This window comes from Heloderma suspectum, chromosome 5, assembly GCF_057233095.1.
Source record: "Heloderma suspectum isolate Gila_16-S chromosome 5, 16-S_ref, whole genome shotgun sequence".
Lineage (NCBI taxonomy): Eukaryota > Metazoa > Chordata > Lepidosauria > Squamata > Helodermatidae > Heloderma > Heloderma suspectum.
Window position 1 is genome coordinate 64795142 of NC_139462.1, and position 16747 is coordinate 64811888.

The following is a 16747-nucleotide window of genomic DNA, read 5'->3' on the forward strand; positions in this document are numbered from 1 at the left end:
CAGCTTCCTTGGAATCTGGTGGAAAGGAGCAGTAGAGCTAGGCGTCATCAGCATATTGGTGGCACCAAACTCCAAAACTCCGGACAAACTCTCCAAGCGGTTTCATGTAGATATTAAATAGCATGGGGGACAGAACAGAACCCTGTGGGACCCCACAAGCTAACGGCCACAGAGTCGAACGGGCATCCCCCAACACCACCTTCTGAGTTCGCCCTGCTAGGAAGGAATGGAGCCAGTGTAAAACAGTACCCCCAAGTCCCATCCCAGTGAGGCATCCCAGAAGAATACCATGGTCGATGGTATCAAATGCCACTGAGAGGTCCAGCAGAACTAACAGGGACACACTCCCGCTGTCCAGTTCCCGGCATAGGTCATCCACCAAGGTGACCAACACTGTCTTCATCCCATACCCAGGCCTGAAACCAGACTGAAATGGATCAAGTTAATCTGTTTCATCCAGGAACCCCTGGAGCTGGTAGGTCACCACATACTCTAATACCTTGCCTCCAAATGATACGTTACAGACTGGATGATAGTTATCTAGTATGGTGGGATTCAGGGAAGGCTTCTACAACAGAGGTCTCACAACTGCCTCTTTTAAGCATAATGGAACAATACCTTGTTCCAGAGAGGCATTAACCACTCCCGTTGTCCACTCAGCCAGTCCTCCTCTGGCCTCTTTAATAAGCCAGGAGGGGCAAGGATCCAGCATACATGCGGTGGCTCTCACCGCTCCAAGGATCCTGTCCACATCCTCGGGCTGCACAAATTGAAAAGAATCCATCAACACTGAACAAGCAGGAGCCAAAGTGACATCCACAGGATCTGCATCAACTACAGCATCCGAGTCAGAACGGATCCGAGCGATTTTATCAGCACAGTGCTGGGCAGATTGTTCACAGCGGGCTGTCGAGTGGTCAGAATTTTCATCACATGGGCCAGGATGTAGAAGGCCCCTGGCCACTCGAAACAGCTCCACTGGCCAGCTCCCTGAAGATGCATTGGTGGCAGAAAAGAAAGACTTCTTTGCTGCCCTCACTGCCATGGAATAGGCTTTCAGATAAACTCTAGCCTGTGTTCGATCGGACTCATTCCAAGTTTTCCGCCAACATCGCTCTAGTCTCCATCTCATTGGCTTCACCGCCACCAGTTCCCTAGAGAACCAAGGTACTGGTCTGGCTCCACTCCGTGAGAGGGGACGCTCAGGAGCGATTGTGTCCACTGCCCGGCCATTTCCCTGTTCCAGAGATCAGCCAAGGTTTCGACATAATTGCCTGCCGAGACAGCAGGAAAATCCCCGAGAGCCATCAGGAAACCATCCGGACTATCAGCCTCCTGGGGCAGACCAGCTTAATCAGTCCCCCACCCCTGCAGAGGCACTGAGTTCCAGTGAGTTCAAACCCCACCAGGTAGTGATCTGTCCATGACAACGGAACAACAAAGTTCTTCCACACCCAGATCACTGTCATCCTGCTCAACATAGAAAAGTACAGTCAGGGCCAGAAATATTGGAACAAGGACAACTGTTTTGGCAGTTGGCCTCTGTACACCACCACACTGAAGTGGAAAGGAAGCATACCCAGATGGGAGCGAAGTCAGGACTTTCAGCTGTAATTCAAGGGGTTTGACAAAAGTGGGGCACTAACCATTCAGGAAGTACGGCCAGTGGCATACACACACCCCTATTGTTGGTGGCTCATAAGCAATGGAACGAATGGCTGACAAGCAGCTGCATGGCCAGGTGTGGCCTGTTTCCTAGGTACCCCATGACCAAGCAAGCAGATGAAAGGCCTGGAGGTGGTTCTGAGTGTTACATTTGCATTTGGTAGCTGTTCACTGGAACTCCCAACATGAGGTCCGCAGAGGTGTCCATGCAAGTGAAGGAGGCCATCATTAGGCTGAGGAAACAACATAAACCCATCAGAGAGATGGCAAAAACAGTGGGAGTGGCCAACACAACAGTTTGGAACTTCCTGAAAAAGAAGGAATCAACTGGCAAGCTCAGCAACAGCAAAAGGCCTGGAAGGCCACAGAAGACAACTAAAGTGGATGACCGCAGAATTCTGCTCATGGTGAAGAGGAACCCTTTCACAACATCTAGCCAGGTCAAGAATGCTCTTGCGGAGGTAGGCATGTCATTGTCAACATCTACAGTAAAGAGACGGCTTTATGAATGTAAGAGGCTTCACAACAAGGTGCAAACCACTGGTAACGCTCAAGAACAGAAAGGCCAAATTAGCCTTTGCCAGCAAACACCTAAAAAAGCCTGCCCAGTTCTGGAATAAGATTCTTTGGAATGATGACCCCAAGATTAACTTGTACCAGAACGTTGGGAAGAGAAAAGTATGGAGAAGGAAAGGAACAGCTCATGATCCAAAGCATACCACATCATCTGTCAAACATGGTGGAGGCAGTGTTATGGCAATGGGCATGTATGGCTGCCAATGGAACCGGGTCACTGGTGTTTATTGATGACCTGACTGCTGATAAAAGCAGCGGGATGAATTCTGAAGTGACCTGGCTATACTTTCTGCTCAGATTCAGCTGAATGCTGCCAAACTGATAGGAGGCCGCTTCATATAGCAGATGAATAATGACCCAAAACATACAGCAAAAGCTACCCAAGAGTTTCTGAAGGCAAAGAAGTGGGATGTTCTTCAATGGCCAAGTCAGTCACCTGATCTCTACCCAATAGAGCATGCTTCTCACTTACTAAGACAAGACTGAAGGCAGAAAGACCCACAAACAAGCAGCAGCTGAAGGCAGCTGCAGTAAAAGCCTGGCAAAGCATCTCGAGGGAAGAAACTCAGCATTTGGTCATGTCCATAGGTTCCAGACTTCAGGCAGTCATTGACTGCAAAGGATTTTCATCCAGGTATTAAAGGCGATCCTTAAGTTTGAAATGATGTTGGTTTGTTCCATTACTTATGAGCCACCAAGGATGGGAGGGGGTGTATGCCACTGGCTGTCCTTCCTGAATGGCTAGTGCCCCACTTTTGTCAAACCCCTTGAATTACAGCTGAAAGTCCTGACTTCGCTCCCATCTGGATGTGTTTCCTTTCAACTTCAGCATGGTGGTGTACAGAGACCAACTGCCAAAACAGTTATTCTTGTTCCAATATTTCTGGCCCTGAATGTAGGTCTAGAGTGTGACCTGCTGTATGAGTGGGGCCAGAAACCACTTAGAACAGACCCATGGTCGTCATGGAGGACATGAAGTCCTGAGCCATTCCTGACAGGTCAGCCTCAGCATGGGTGTTGAAGTTTCCCAGCAGAACAAGCCGAGGGGACTCCATCACTGCCGCCGAGATCACCCCAGCTAGCTCAGGAAGGGAGACTTTTGGGCAGTGGGGTGGGCGGTACATCAACAGAATCCCTATTCTGTCCCAAGCACCCACTTTTAAGTATACACACTCAAACCCAGTAGACCGTGGGCCAGGGCACCTGGTGAGGTGGACAGTATCACGATAGACCACTGCAACTCTGCCCCCCCCCGCCCCCCAGGTCTAGCCTGCTGTTCTACAGAAAACCCTGGGGGACAAAGCTGAGATAGATTAACATCAGGCAGCAGGACTTATCTGACGGTTAAATAACCCTCACATAACACAGAGGATGTTTTAACACACGATGGGCTGTCGTGTCATGCGAACTGGCCCAATACCCCTTCTAGGATAATGCTTTCTATGACGCATGCATCATCTAAAAACAATGCAAGTATGCTTTTTGCTTCAGAACTATTGTTTTTACTCATATGTAAATATAATCGATAGATCATTCAATTAAATCAACTAAAACTCATATAATTAATTGACTAAGATTTCTTTAATTATGTAACAGCCCTATTATTTACACTCTCCAGCCAGCAGCTACAGAACAATGCAGCTAGTTCTGCATACCTAAGGGACGTTTAGATACATGTCTCCAAAACATATTTCATGGCAAACTATTGTTGAAATTGAATCTCAAAAGCAGTTTGTGAACTGGCATGGGAGTCTCTGTTGAAAGGAAATTAGTTAAACAAAAAAAGTCATACTGACTGGATGCAAGTGAGCCTTGGGCTCACTTAAGTAGTTAGTTGGATCCCAACTGCATCATTTTATTATTTGTTGTTTTTATAACAACATTAGCTTATTGTTATGCATGTCCTGGGGATAGGGCAAAATCAAGGACAAATAAAAAAATATTTGACTCAAGAATGTTCTTTATTTTCTTCAATTGAAAAAGTTGTGTTGCTATTGATGATGGCAGTTTAGATGAGAAGGCAACATTGTTGGGCTATTTGGCCTTTCCAACAAGTGTTTTTCCCCGCACTAGCCCTTAATGTAAAGTATTTATCTGAATGTATTTTAACTGGTATATTTAGATGAACATTTTATACAACAATTTTACTGAGAACTGACTATACAGTAGATTGTTTGATATATTTTTGTCACCTGCACCACTCTACAGAACTTAATGCATTATATAAAGTCGGAAAAATGTATACCTGATAAAACCTACAATGTAGGAGCATTTGTCATATGTGATCAGGGCAATCAATAGTTAAATCTTAGTTTTTAAGACTTCAGTACTATTATACTGAACATCTTAGTATCTATTATTCAGTAGGATCACTAATTCTATGTAAGTATGACTTTTTATACACACTGCATTGCTCTTTAAAAATGAAGGAGATGACTGAATATTAAAAATGATTAAAATATTAACCTTTTAACTGAATATTAAAATAATTGAATATTGAAAATGACTAAAATATTTAGCAAGAATGGCTAAACTATTTCATTCCATAAAACACCCATTAAATCCACATTAGAAATTCTGATGAACGGACTATGAAGAGACACTACTGCTGCAATTTAGTGTTGTAGTTCGTTATTGCAAATGTGAGAAAGAATACAAATGACACTGTCAAGCGTTACTAAAGCTAAATATAATGGTTAAAGACAATTTGCACTCTTGAAACCCTTGAGTCCCAAAGAAGAAGGAGCCTAATTAATTCTACATCCCATTTCTCCTTCTATCCTTTAGCAAAAGATGAGAGGAACAACTATTATTGTATTAAGATCACATTATTGACTCTTCTCTGGTCATTTATTTTAAAGGACTTATGTCATATTTGGCATTTTAGCTCCTGACATATTGGAGACATTTTCTTTCAGAAATGGCTGTTTAGGAATAGGTGCAAGAGGTTAAGATGCTTGGCCCAGGACAAACTTTTCAAATTATGCTATCTCCCTAGAGACACACAGTACTAAGATAATTTGCCTGTTTAACATTAAAAACAAATACAGAAAGTGAGTTAAAATGGAAGAGATCGGTTCAATATATGCTTACCAAGTTGCTCCCTATTGCAAAAGATATTCATTTCCAAAGTTATCTAGTCTTTGTAATAAAACAAAACTAATCTTAGTTTTTAAATAATTTTTGTATCATTGGTTTGATTTATTTGACTTAACCTACAGAAAAGCCTAAACACATGGTAAAATTGAATTTTAAAATATAGATAAATCATGATATTGTTTATTTAACTTAAAGTACTTTTACAAGTTAGAAAAGGAAAAGCATAGTTCTGCAGTGTAAATATATTTCACATTTTCTAGGATTAGATGTGATGCAAATTAAGAAAATAGCAACATGCATATATATTCTTAAGATTTACTCCTCACATTTGGGGAATAGCTTGCTTTCTGGCTTGTATCACTTCGTAGATTAAAAAAAGGGACTAAGATGCAGGAGAATTAAAATATAGAGTGTCTAAAAATATAGGTAGATTTCCTTTTAACCCAAACCTAATTAAAATAATCAGTGGGGATTTCTCACAGGGAAATATACTGTGTCCATTCTGCTACAACTCATATAAGGTAATTTGTCACAAACCATGCCAAGGGAATAAAGGAATCTTATACCTTTGTCTCGAGTCATTGGCAAGTTCAATCCTCTTTGTACAGGACTTGCACAGAGAGGTGCCATTATGATATAATTCGGTCTTGAAATGCACAGGTTTCAAATGCAACTAAGAGACCTCCAAATGTGAGAGTTCATATTCTCTCAGACGAGTGAAGCTCTGAGCTTCATTGTCACGTACTGTACCTGCTGCTATTGGCAAGAAGCAGATTTCACACTGACCATGGTCTAGGGCTGCTTTTAACGTCGCTTCAGGATGTGTCGATCCAAGGGGGTTACGCACAAATCGTCGTCGGCGCCGCAAGTCATCTTCCCAGTAGTCAAGGCGCCAGAACTCACGAGGACAACTACAATGAAACAGAGGAACCACATATGTTAGCAATTATCAAACAGCATGGTAGCACTGAATTTCTGCATAAAGCTTTCCTTGTTTGCTCTTTCTTTTTCTTTTTTTACATAGCACCCTAAACCCCTTTCTACAATCCTTAACTTAGGTATGTCCTTGAAAATAACAATATCACCTTCCAGCCTGAGGAACTCCTTTCCCTTTTTTTCTTGGAAGGTGAAACGAGCACTAAATACATCATGTTGAAATGAATTGCTGACAGTGTGATCAGTTTCCCCACACTCTAGTGGCATGTGCTCCGATTTCAGCCTCATTTCAGCCTCAGCAGGGCACCTTTCTCAGTGACTGCATTTATAAACCAGAATAGGGAAAAGGCTATTATAAATATGGTATAGCATTACCTATATTAATCAAAGTCTGTCCCCCTTCATTTTTCTTCCTAATTTGTGCCTTTTTGCACAAGGTCAGTAAATCATACCATGAATTTTTGGTTGAGAAAGTGTTAACTTTAATGAATACTTCTGTTACATGATTATGTATGTGATAATAAAATATTACTCTGTTTAGATGTGCAGGAATTTAATTAAAATAATCTCTTAAAATATTCATTACATTTAGCCCCTGAGGCTTAGAACAACACAAGAAAATACATTTCATTTCCATTTCCTGTTTTTAAATAAACCATTCCAGGAGAGTGAAACAGCAATCTATTTTCAAACAAATCAGATTGAATTTCTGTTTTATGTAGCTGCATTTTTGCATTTAATTAAGAGCTACATGTTATGGTGTGCAATATCAAAGGCATACTTTTAAAATTTACATTTTAAAAAAGGTTCTATCACATTTGTTATTTTCCACATTGTATTATTCAAATATGCATAGATCTTTTTAATATGGCCATATATAAATGCCAGCTCCTATCTTGTTAGATGATCATGAGTGAGTGTGCTGTAAAACTGTATATTAACCATTAAAAACTGGAAAAGCAGACAATTCAGGTGTGTATTCATACCTATATATGCAAATAAATTTTATTGTATGTAAAATAATAAAGCCTACAGGAATAACACTATCACTAGAGATCTACAACCAACATATGCATGCTCCAATTACAAAATTATAATTTTATTTATAAAAGAATGGCTACTCCAAGAATGGTAAACCAAAACTACAAACTATAATCTCATTACTTTTTCATGAGCTAATAATCATTGTATATCTGTCAACTGTGACAAATTAATAGCTCTGATTAATTTATAGATTACAAATGATTACAGATAGACAATACTAGTGGTTCCCCTTCTTTAATTATTTAGCCTCCAGAAACAGAAAATATTTCTTGTTAGAGAGTGAACAAAGAACTACAAGCCTACTGCACAATTCTATCCATTAAAGTTTTTAAAGTTTAATAATAAAGTTATTATTAGTTAGATAATAAACTAATACACGTAAAATGAATTCTCATTAATACATCCAATTCAGGAATTAAATTATAGAGTTACTTCATTCCTTCCTGCCCCTGCAATTGTCATTATTCTGTAAATTATTTGTATCCTTTTTAACTGAAGAGCTCGCAGTTTTATTATCTATGCACCATGTATTAAGAAACATGCAAAGGCTTGAGAGACTTTATTTTGCAAGTAATTCTGTAGGATTTATCTAGGACTGTTATATGCATAAGAAAAAGCTACATTTGCTCAAAACGTGATTAATAACTTAAAATTCTCCATTAGCGATTACAAAAAAAGGAAGAACACAGCTGGCTATGTGTATGCATTTGATAGTCATGCAGCATGGATAGCCACTTCATCATTCTGCCTTCCTTCATTTATCTGTTAAAATTACTATCAAATATCAACTAGGATAGAGTCGTGAATCACATACTGCTCCTCATCTTCAGGGGAATGATACAATGAGAGTCTATTCATCAGCATGGCAATCGGCAAAGTAATTAGTTCCCTAGACTGAGATCTCTTGCAAAGCTTATTGTATCCAGCTCCACAAACATATGACAATGAAAAGCTAATGGAGGCTTCTAAAATTTGTTAACTGCTTTTGCCATCAATCCTTCCAGTATTCTAAACTACAGTATTATGCAAAGATGGTAAATTATTAATGTCATCCATTTGTCTTTCTGCACTTCTGATGAAATTAAATGATGCCATTCTTCCGGCTAAAATTACAACATGCAATGCAATGATTAAAATTAGTAAAATTAGATGCAACCATGGAACAAGGCATGAAAGTATCAGAAAAAAGTAATTTACTCTCGCTTTCTAGTCATCAGTTTCTTTCCAAACTCAGCACAGGATGCTTTGCATTTGCCTTGTTAGGTAACACATAATGACCCTGAAATACAGGATGTATTTCAAGATATTTGCATTAGGAAGAAAATCTGTCCCTTGACCCAGAACCTCAGTAGTACACTATTAAAAAGGAAGACTTTCACTGGATAAGATTTATTAAATGTTAAGCTATGAAGCGACATATTGTGAATTCACTAACAAGTTACGTGTTCTACTGAAAATAAGCAAATCAATTTACACGAAAGTTGGACAGCTCTACATGAGACAACTTCCATATCCTTCTATTGCATTGACAGCCACAGGGAGACACAGCACTTTAATTTTATTGGGACAATCAGACAAAGAAGAATTTGATCTGTAGGGTTCAATCAATTAAGGCACATAAGATTCAGAACTGCTAAAATATTAGCGCTCTAACAGTGGTGCTGCCCTCCACTGTGCTGGATCTGTGGCTATAAACTTTTCTACCAAAGCTGTAACCTTTTACAAAAAGGTTGGATTCAGAAAGAAAAAGAGATTCAGAAGGCCAGTGCATTACTGTCAACATCTAGAATTCAATAATTCTAAGTGCATGCCAGTACAACAGTGGTCAGCAGCTGGCAGCAGCTGGATAACTCCAGTTGATTGGTCGATCACCTATGCCTTCCACCTATGCTAAATACCCAAGACCAATGCACTGTTTGATAAGATGAAGAGGAGAAGCCAGCAGGAGACACACAAGGGCTTGCAGCAGCAAATAATGGTGAATCACTCTCTTCCAAGAAGAGAGGGAGGATTTTTCCCCCCTGGAAAGAGAGAAGTGTACAGATACTTGTCAGAGATAGGAAAGGGTTGAGTGCTATCCAGGACTTGGCGGGGGGGGAGGGGAGAGAGAAAGAGAGAGCGAGAGAGAGAGCGCAAGTGATCTGTGATAAGCCCAAGTGTTTGTTTGTTTGTTTATTTATTGCATTTATCTCCCACCTTTTTTCCTCTTGCAAGGAACCCAAGGTGGTTTACATTATCCTCCTTCTCTCCATTTTATCCTCACAGCAACAACCCTGTGAGATAGGTTGGGCTGAGAGTCTGTGATGGGCCCAAAGTCACCCAGCGAGCTTCTATGGCTGAGTGGGGACTAGAACCTGGATCTCCCAGCTCCTAGTCCAACACTCTAGCCACTACACCATACTGGCTCTTAGGAATTTATATCCCACCCCTTCGTTGTTACCACTCCCAAGGTTGCTTATAAATATAACAATCACCACTGACATTTCAACAATGAATTAAGAAGTACTGGGTTGAATTCAGAGATAAATGAGCGAACACAGCTCGTCCAATGGGGCTTTCCTGATTCCTTTCCCCCCTCACTTCAACCTCCTGTGCCTCCCCAAACCACTTCTGAGGGTTGATTGACCCTCTGGAATGGCATATGATGGGGAACAGGGGTCTGCAGCAGGACAGTAAAACCGGGAGAATGTGGTGCAGCTGCTTTGCACAAGCAAAAATGACTTTCCATTCATTCAAAACATCTCTGGATCAAAGCCATTGAAAACAGCAGATCAATACAAACACAACAGAAGCATAGTCAAAACCAACTCAAGCAATATTTAGAAGACCTTTCCTGGCCCAATCTACATGGAAACGAGATGAGAAGCGCTTTCTGGTTATATCCGGATTTTCATGAAATCTCTTTGGTCTGTCAGGGGTGCACAAAGCAAGAAAAGTGGAGTATACACAACTTAAAAGCCTGCTTTCACGGGTTGTGTTTCATGTGTTTCAGCACATGAAACCCCCACACTTTGAGTTTGGATGGGCCGTGGGCGGAGTAGAACTGAACATCATCAACCCTGTAGGTGCTGCTCAGCAAATGAGAGAGGCTTGTTCCCCACCCCTGTCCATGGTCTCCTGTTCAGGAAAGTTTACTAGAAGCATTGAATTAAGTCCCTCTAGTTTACTCCACACCTCTCCCCTCTCATCCACTGTTGAGATATTGTGAAAGATTAAAAGATACTGCACTATTGTGAATGGGAAAGCAGGCTACATAATCTGACTGGGTAAAGCAGCTACTGTGCTGCTGTGACTGCTCGAAACATTTTTTTGATGAGCTTCTGCCAGGCTTTGAAAACCTGGCTGTTCATGTGGGCATTTGGGGTGGGTTAGGGTTTTTTTAGAGCAATGTTGTTTTGTTGATTATGTTGTATTTTGTGTTATTTTATTGTACGCTACCTAGAGTGGCTGGGTAGCTAGCCAGGTGCGTGGCTAATAAATCTAATAAATAAATAGTCAGTGGGGAAAACAGGCTACGTAATCTGAATAGGTAAAGCAGCTACTGTGCTATTCTGAGTGATTGAAACAGTGCTACTGTGCTATTATAAATGGGAAAAATAGGCTGCATACTGTAAATAGGTAAAGCGGCTACTGCACTAGGCTACATACTGTGAATGGGAAAACAGCACTACTGCGATTTAGTGAAAGGATGAAACAGCGCAAAGTAGTGCTGAGTGGGAAAGAAAGCTGTGTCCAAAAGCACCCTACTGCAAATGGGGGAAAAGAGGGAATGGTGAGGGGGATGGCCCCACTCTTTGGCCACGTCACTGCCAGGTCATAGAGGCATGACCAGGAGTTAATGCAGGGGGGGGGGATGGAGCACACTGCAGCAGAACTGCAAAGGAGCTGTGTTTAAGGGAAAAAGTGCACTAAAAGGACTTTCTGAAAATGCCTTTTCCAGAGGGAAGCTGCAGGGTTGCTGCAGATTGGCAAAAGCATAATCTGTCGTGAACAACCCTGAAGTGATCTCACTCTGCACTAAATCGGCCATGTAGATTGGGCCCTGGTAACAAAGACATAGGAGTAGGAACCAGGTGAGCCTCTAGGAGAGAAAGTATTAAGAGATGGGTCACCACAATTAAGAAGGCCCTCTTTCTCATCACCAATCAACTAACCTCAGAAAGGAGGGGGTGCCCATATGAGAGCTCCAAAGATAACCTCAATAAATGGATAAGTCCATGTGGGAGTAAGTGGACCTACAGACTCGTCCACTGGCAAACATAGTACTGAGCATTACAATGCACACTAATGTGCATAGATTCAAGGTTCAGATTTAAGAATCTTAATGTGTTCCCAGATGAGGCTTTTATCCTATAACTGTCCTACCTAATCCAACAAATTTTACTGGGGATACAGATGATATTTTCAAATTGTAACCCTCCCATGTTTTCCTACTAATTCTTCTCTCCGCCCCCCACCCCATCCCATTTATTAGGGAGGAAAAAAATATTAAGAAGTAGGACTTGCACAGTGCCTTTTTGGCTGGTAATGTAAGAGCCCCCTGTCTGGAAGTACTCTTAGACTCTAAGCCTTAGAGTCTCTCTCTGACACACACTCATGTAGGGTTGGACAGGGAGTAAAAAATGTCCTGCAACAGCTGAAAACCTATCACTGCTGACTATACCTGGTAGAGTACTGCAATACTACTTTATTGTAGAATTAGTTTTCCTTAACAGAGTATAGGAAAGGGACAATGGCTAGAATTGTACAAAGAGAAAAGGGATTTATGAGAATGGGCTACAGAAATGCCACCCTCCTAGTCATGAAGTGGATGGATAAGGCCACCATTTATTTTGAGTCATACAAAACCGCTAAAAGCAATCCAAAATTTTATGGCTTTTATGAGGAGTGACCAAAACAAAGCTAATAAGTTAGTACAATCCTAAAATGAATCAGCGCAGCAGTGTCTACTATAAAATTGGTTTTAAAGGCAAAAATTTATCTGTGTGAAGGGTAATTTTGCAAAATGTAAAACCAGACAGAAAGTACAGTGCAGTAGCCTTAATAAACCACATGCTGTAATGAAAACAGGAGACCAGTCTGGAGCTCATTTCACAAGATGCCTGTTCAAAAGAAAAACATCTCTTGTTTCCTGGGCTGGAGGTTAAATACATCATGCAGGTAAAATGTTTGCTTATGCCTGGTCATGAGTGTGAGTTTTGTGCCGTTGAGGAAAGTGCCTGACTGACAGTTCTAGAAGCTGAGACTATTAATTATCCCCATAACAGATTCAGTTATGATGATCATCCAATAAACCTTCTCAAAATTTTACCCTCAGGTCTGTTTGAAAGCATCAGAAGGCATACTTAAGGACAAAACTAGCTGTTAGAGTAGCACAACATATGTGCTATGTGGGCTTATGCCAAAAGCCTATTAAAAAAAGGGATGGGTGGGTGGTCCATTTAAAGCACAGCATGGGTGGGAAGGAAGGTGATGCTGAACCCTTCCACTGTCTCTGTAGGTCCCCTTCCACAGGTCCCCCCTCCACCTGTTCTCCCCAGCCATTTTTCCCCAGTGGGAGTTATTTGGTCCTAACCTAGAAAAAATGGTCGAGGAGAAGACTTTTTGGGGGGAGGGCGTCAGGAAATTAAAATGACCAACCCACTCCTCTTCCTCTATAACAGCATGTAAAACATGATTTATGTCTCTGTAATACTTTGCTTGGCCCTAACCAAACAATTCCTAGACTGAACATGACCAATTCAGAGCAAACTGTGAATAATGCCAAGGGGCAAGCTGTTTCAATAACTTACGTATATTGCAGCACTTTAAAAAAGTCTAAAGTTCACAGCTTTAAGTCCAACATATATGGAGAAGATACATGTAACTGTTTTTGTTTCTTTGCTTTTACCAGGAAAGGCAAATGCTTTCCTTGCATGCATTGGGAAAAGCATAATATCCAAGGGTTATTGGCTGACAATGGAGTTAAAGGAGTACTGAAGGAGGACAAGGAGATTGCAGAGAAGCTGAATGAATTCTTTTCATCTGTCTTCATTGCAGAAGATATAGGACAGATACGTGTGGCTGAATTGATGTTTCTAGTCAGGGAGTCTGATGAACTGAGGCAAACAGTGGTGACAAAAGATGACATTCTCAACCTTATTGATAAATTGCAAATAAAAAAAGGCAAATTGCAAAAAGCAAATAAATTGCCGGGCCCAGGCAGTATCCATTCTAGAGTTCTCAAAGAACTCAAAGATGAAATTGCTGATCTTCTAACCAAAATATGCAACATGTCCCTAAGATCAGCCTCTATACCAGAAGACTGGAAGATAGCCAGATAATAAAACAGCAAAAATAAAAATTCAAAAGATGTGTTTTATAAGTTTGAAGTAATATTATGAAGGATGTAATACTCCAAAATTTTCAGTCTAATAATTTTTCCTTATAGCCACCTGATTTCAGTGACTAAAAAAAATTCTAACTAGAACTTAACGACAAGTTAAATAAATGGTTTTCCTGCCCTCCCTCAGTAATATATTATGCACTTGATTTTAAATTGAAAGATAAAAGTGTTCAAGTTCCAGGAAAGCTTTACTTTCAGCATAAATCTAGATGAAATAACATCCAGGTATTAGAGGGCATCATGAGATAAAGCATTCTCTTCTATCTTGTGAACTGAAATGCACTGTGCTTTCATGCAGATAGAGATGGAGAATACTAACTAAAACCTCTACCATTTATCAAGTAGCAGCCATAAATAAAGTACAAGCTACCCATCTCTAGAGCATCTTAATGGAAATAGACCATTTCACAGAGTAAAATATTTTCTAAGCTTCACACAATTCTTTTACTGAAGCTTCAGAGAGCATTCACTTGAATGCAGAACTGTGTGTAATTATGATAAAACAAATTTTCATGTTCTACTAATTTGTGTCAGAACTTTCAGGTAGCCAACATTACCTTTATTAATAGATGCTACAGCAAAGATATTTATTATAGACCTTATAGGGTGTAATATTTCCTAATGGTAACAACATAATCCGATACACCTCTTCTATTTTTGTGTTATCTAACTGACCCCTTGAAAGAGTCACCAACCTTCTTCCAAAATTTCAGACATCTTCTTTTCAAAAATGAAAAGCATCATACTGTTCAAAGCATTTTTAGTGTGAATAAGTATTTTGCTATTTTTATTACAACAATTCATGGAAGGCCTCTAGAGTCCAGCATACATATGACATTCCTGATATCTCCTACTTATGGGTAGGAGAATATAAGCATGCCATAGGCTCACACATTCCATTCATTTCCCTTTTGAGAGCTGTGCTGCTGTATTATATCTGCATAGATATAAACACTAACCATGCTTAGCTGTAAACCAGGGTTTGAAACCAGGGTTAAAATTCATTTGAAAAATCTCCCAGTGATGGTTAGGAGATCAGAAGTGTTGTGTCTGCTAAAGTTCTAAATTTTCCAGGGGACTGAGTTTCATGACAGAGCAGGAAGTAAGGCTGAGTTTTCCATGTTCAAATCCATCACAGATCAACTGTACTTGCTTAGCTCATTGTGTCACCTCAAACACAGTGCTTTCCAGTGCAATCACTTCATAAATTCAACAAGGATTCATGTGGCACCTTAAAGATGAAAAAAAATATTATGGTATATGCTTTTGTGGACTGTAGACCATTCCATCAGGTGCAAGTGGGCTGTAGTCCATGAAAGTTTCTACAATGATAAATGTGTTAGTCGTTAATAAGGTGTTTTAGGGCGCAATCCTATGGCCACTAGTCAGTGGCTAGATGGCCATAGGATAGGTCGGTTCCCTGAGAACCAACCTCCACCCCCTCCTGCGCTGCCTCGTAGGCAGTGTGGATCAGTCCCGCACTCCGTGCTTGTAAGAGGAGCACGGAGCAGTGAAAACAGGCTGTTCCTGGGGGTGGGGCGGGTAGAAGTGCCCTTCCAATGCTTCCCATGTGTCATCCGGCATCTGCCCCCCCCCCGCTCCGATTTCCTGCAGCTAGACAGCCGAAATCGGTTGTCTACCGTCATGGCTGAATGATCCCCTCTGCGCTGCTCCTGCCCTGCCTGCATTGAATAGGCGGTTGCCTCCGAATTCAGAGGCGGCCACCTATCCCGATAGGATTGCGCCCTTAATCTTGTATCTTTTTTAACATTGTACCTCTTATGTTCACCACTCTGGAATCTGTTTTAGATGGGGAGTGGTATGCAAATGTTATAAAGGAAGGAAGGAAGGAAGGAAGGAAGGAAGGAAGGAAGGAAGGAAGGAAGGAACAAGGTGCCACAAGACTCTTTGTTGGTTTTGAGTCAATAGACTAACACAGCTACCCCTCTGGGAATTCATAAATTTGGTGGTTGTTGTTCATCATCATCATCACCACCACCACCTCGTCTTCTATACTGCCCAATAGCCACAGAGGTTCTGGGCAGTTTACAAAAGATTAAAAACCTTAAAAATACATACAAAACATACAAAAACAATTTAAAGCAAAGAACAATATAAATCCCAGGACGAGTTAAAACCTTATTGTTATTTATTATATTTCTATACCACCCAATAGCCAACGTTTATTGAGTAATCAACTAATGAAAAACTTGAACAATTTACATAACTTGTGAACTCTCCCCATGAAATGATGAGATAATATAACATATTAGAACAATTAATGGGATTAAAACTTCATAGGTTTTGAGACTCCAATATTCTACTTCAGGATGAACTGTTGTTCCTAAAAGTGGCTACGAGCTCACTTGGTCTGCTGCTCTGAGAAAAAAGAACAACCCAGGACATTCACCTGGAAACAGAACCATTTGGATTCAAGTTAAATAGCACTTCCAGAATTAATAGCCAGTATTGTTTAATTGATTTCTTACATTTATATGTTGTCATTGAAAGCTGCCTTATACAAATTAGACCATTGGTCTATTTAACTCAGTACTGTCTACACCTGGGGTGGACCACCTATGGCCCTCCAGATGCTCTTGGTTTCCAACTCCTGTCAGCCCCAGCTAGCATGGTCTATGGTCAGGGATGATGGGAGTTACAGATCAACACTATCTGGAGGACCACAGATTCCTCGCTCCTAGTCTACACAAACTGGAAGTGGCTTCCAGTTCCAGAAGGTGGAAGACAACAGAAGAAGCCAATGTGGCTTCACAAAAAGCTTAGGGATGACCTGAAAACAAAAAAGGACACATATAGGAAGTGGAAAGAAGGCCAAGTAACAAAGGAAGAGTACAGGCAGGTAGCACAGAATTGCAGGGATGGCGTCAGGAAGGCTAAAGCGGAGAACGAGGTGAGGTTAGCGAGGGATGCTAAAAACAACAAAAAGGCTTTCTTCAGCTACGTGCATAGTAAAAGGCAGAGGAAAGAAATGGTTGTTCAGCTATTAAATAAGGATGGCAAAATGATAACAGAGGACAAAGA

General features: G+C 40.8%; 1 protein-coding gene across 5 annotated transcripts in view; it reads right to left on the reverse strand.

Moving 5' to 3' along the window:
• The window catches only part of LRBA (LPS responsive beige-like anchor protein), a 518402-nt gene that overhangs the window by 248369 nt on the left and 253286 nt on the right, over positions 1 to 16747 (reverse strand). For all 5 annotated transcript variants that reach the window (XM_084856247.1, XM_084856246.1, XM_084856243.1 and 2 more), the window contains exon 38: positions 6127 to 6251. In XM_084856247.1, coding sequence (XP_084712373.1) covers positions 6127 to 6251 — 125 coding nt within the window. The remainder of the gene's footprint in view (positions 1 to 6126; positions 6252 to 16747) is intronic.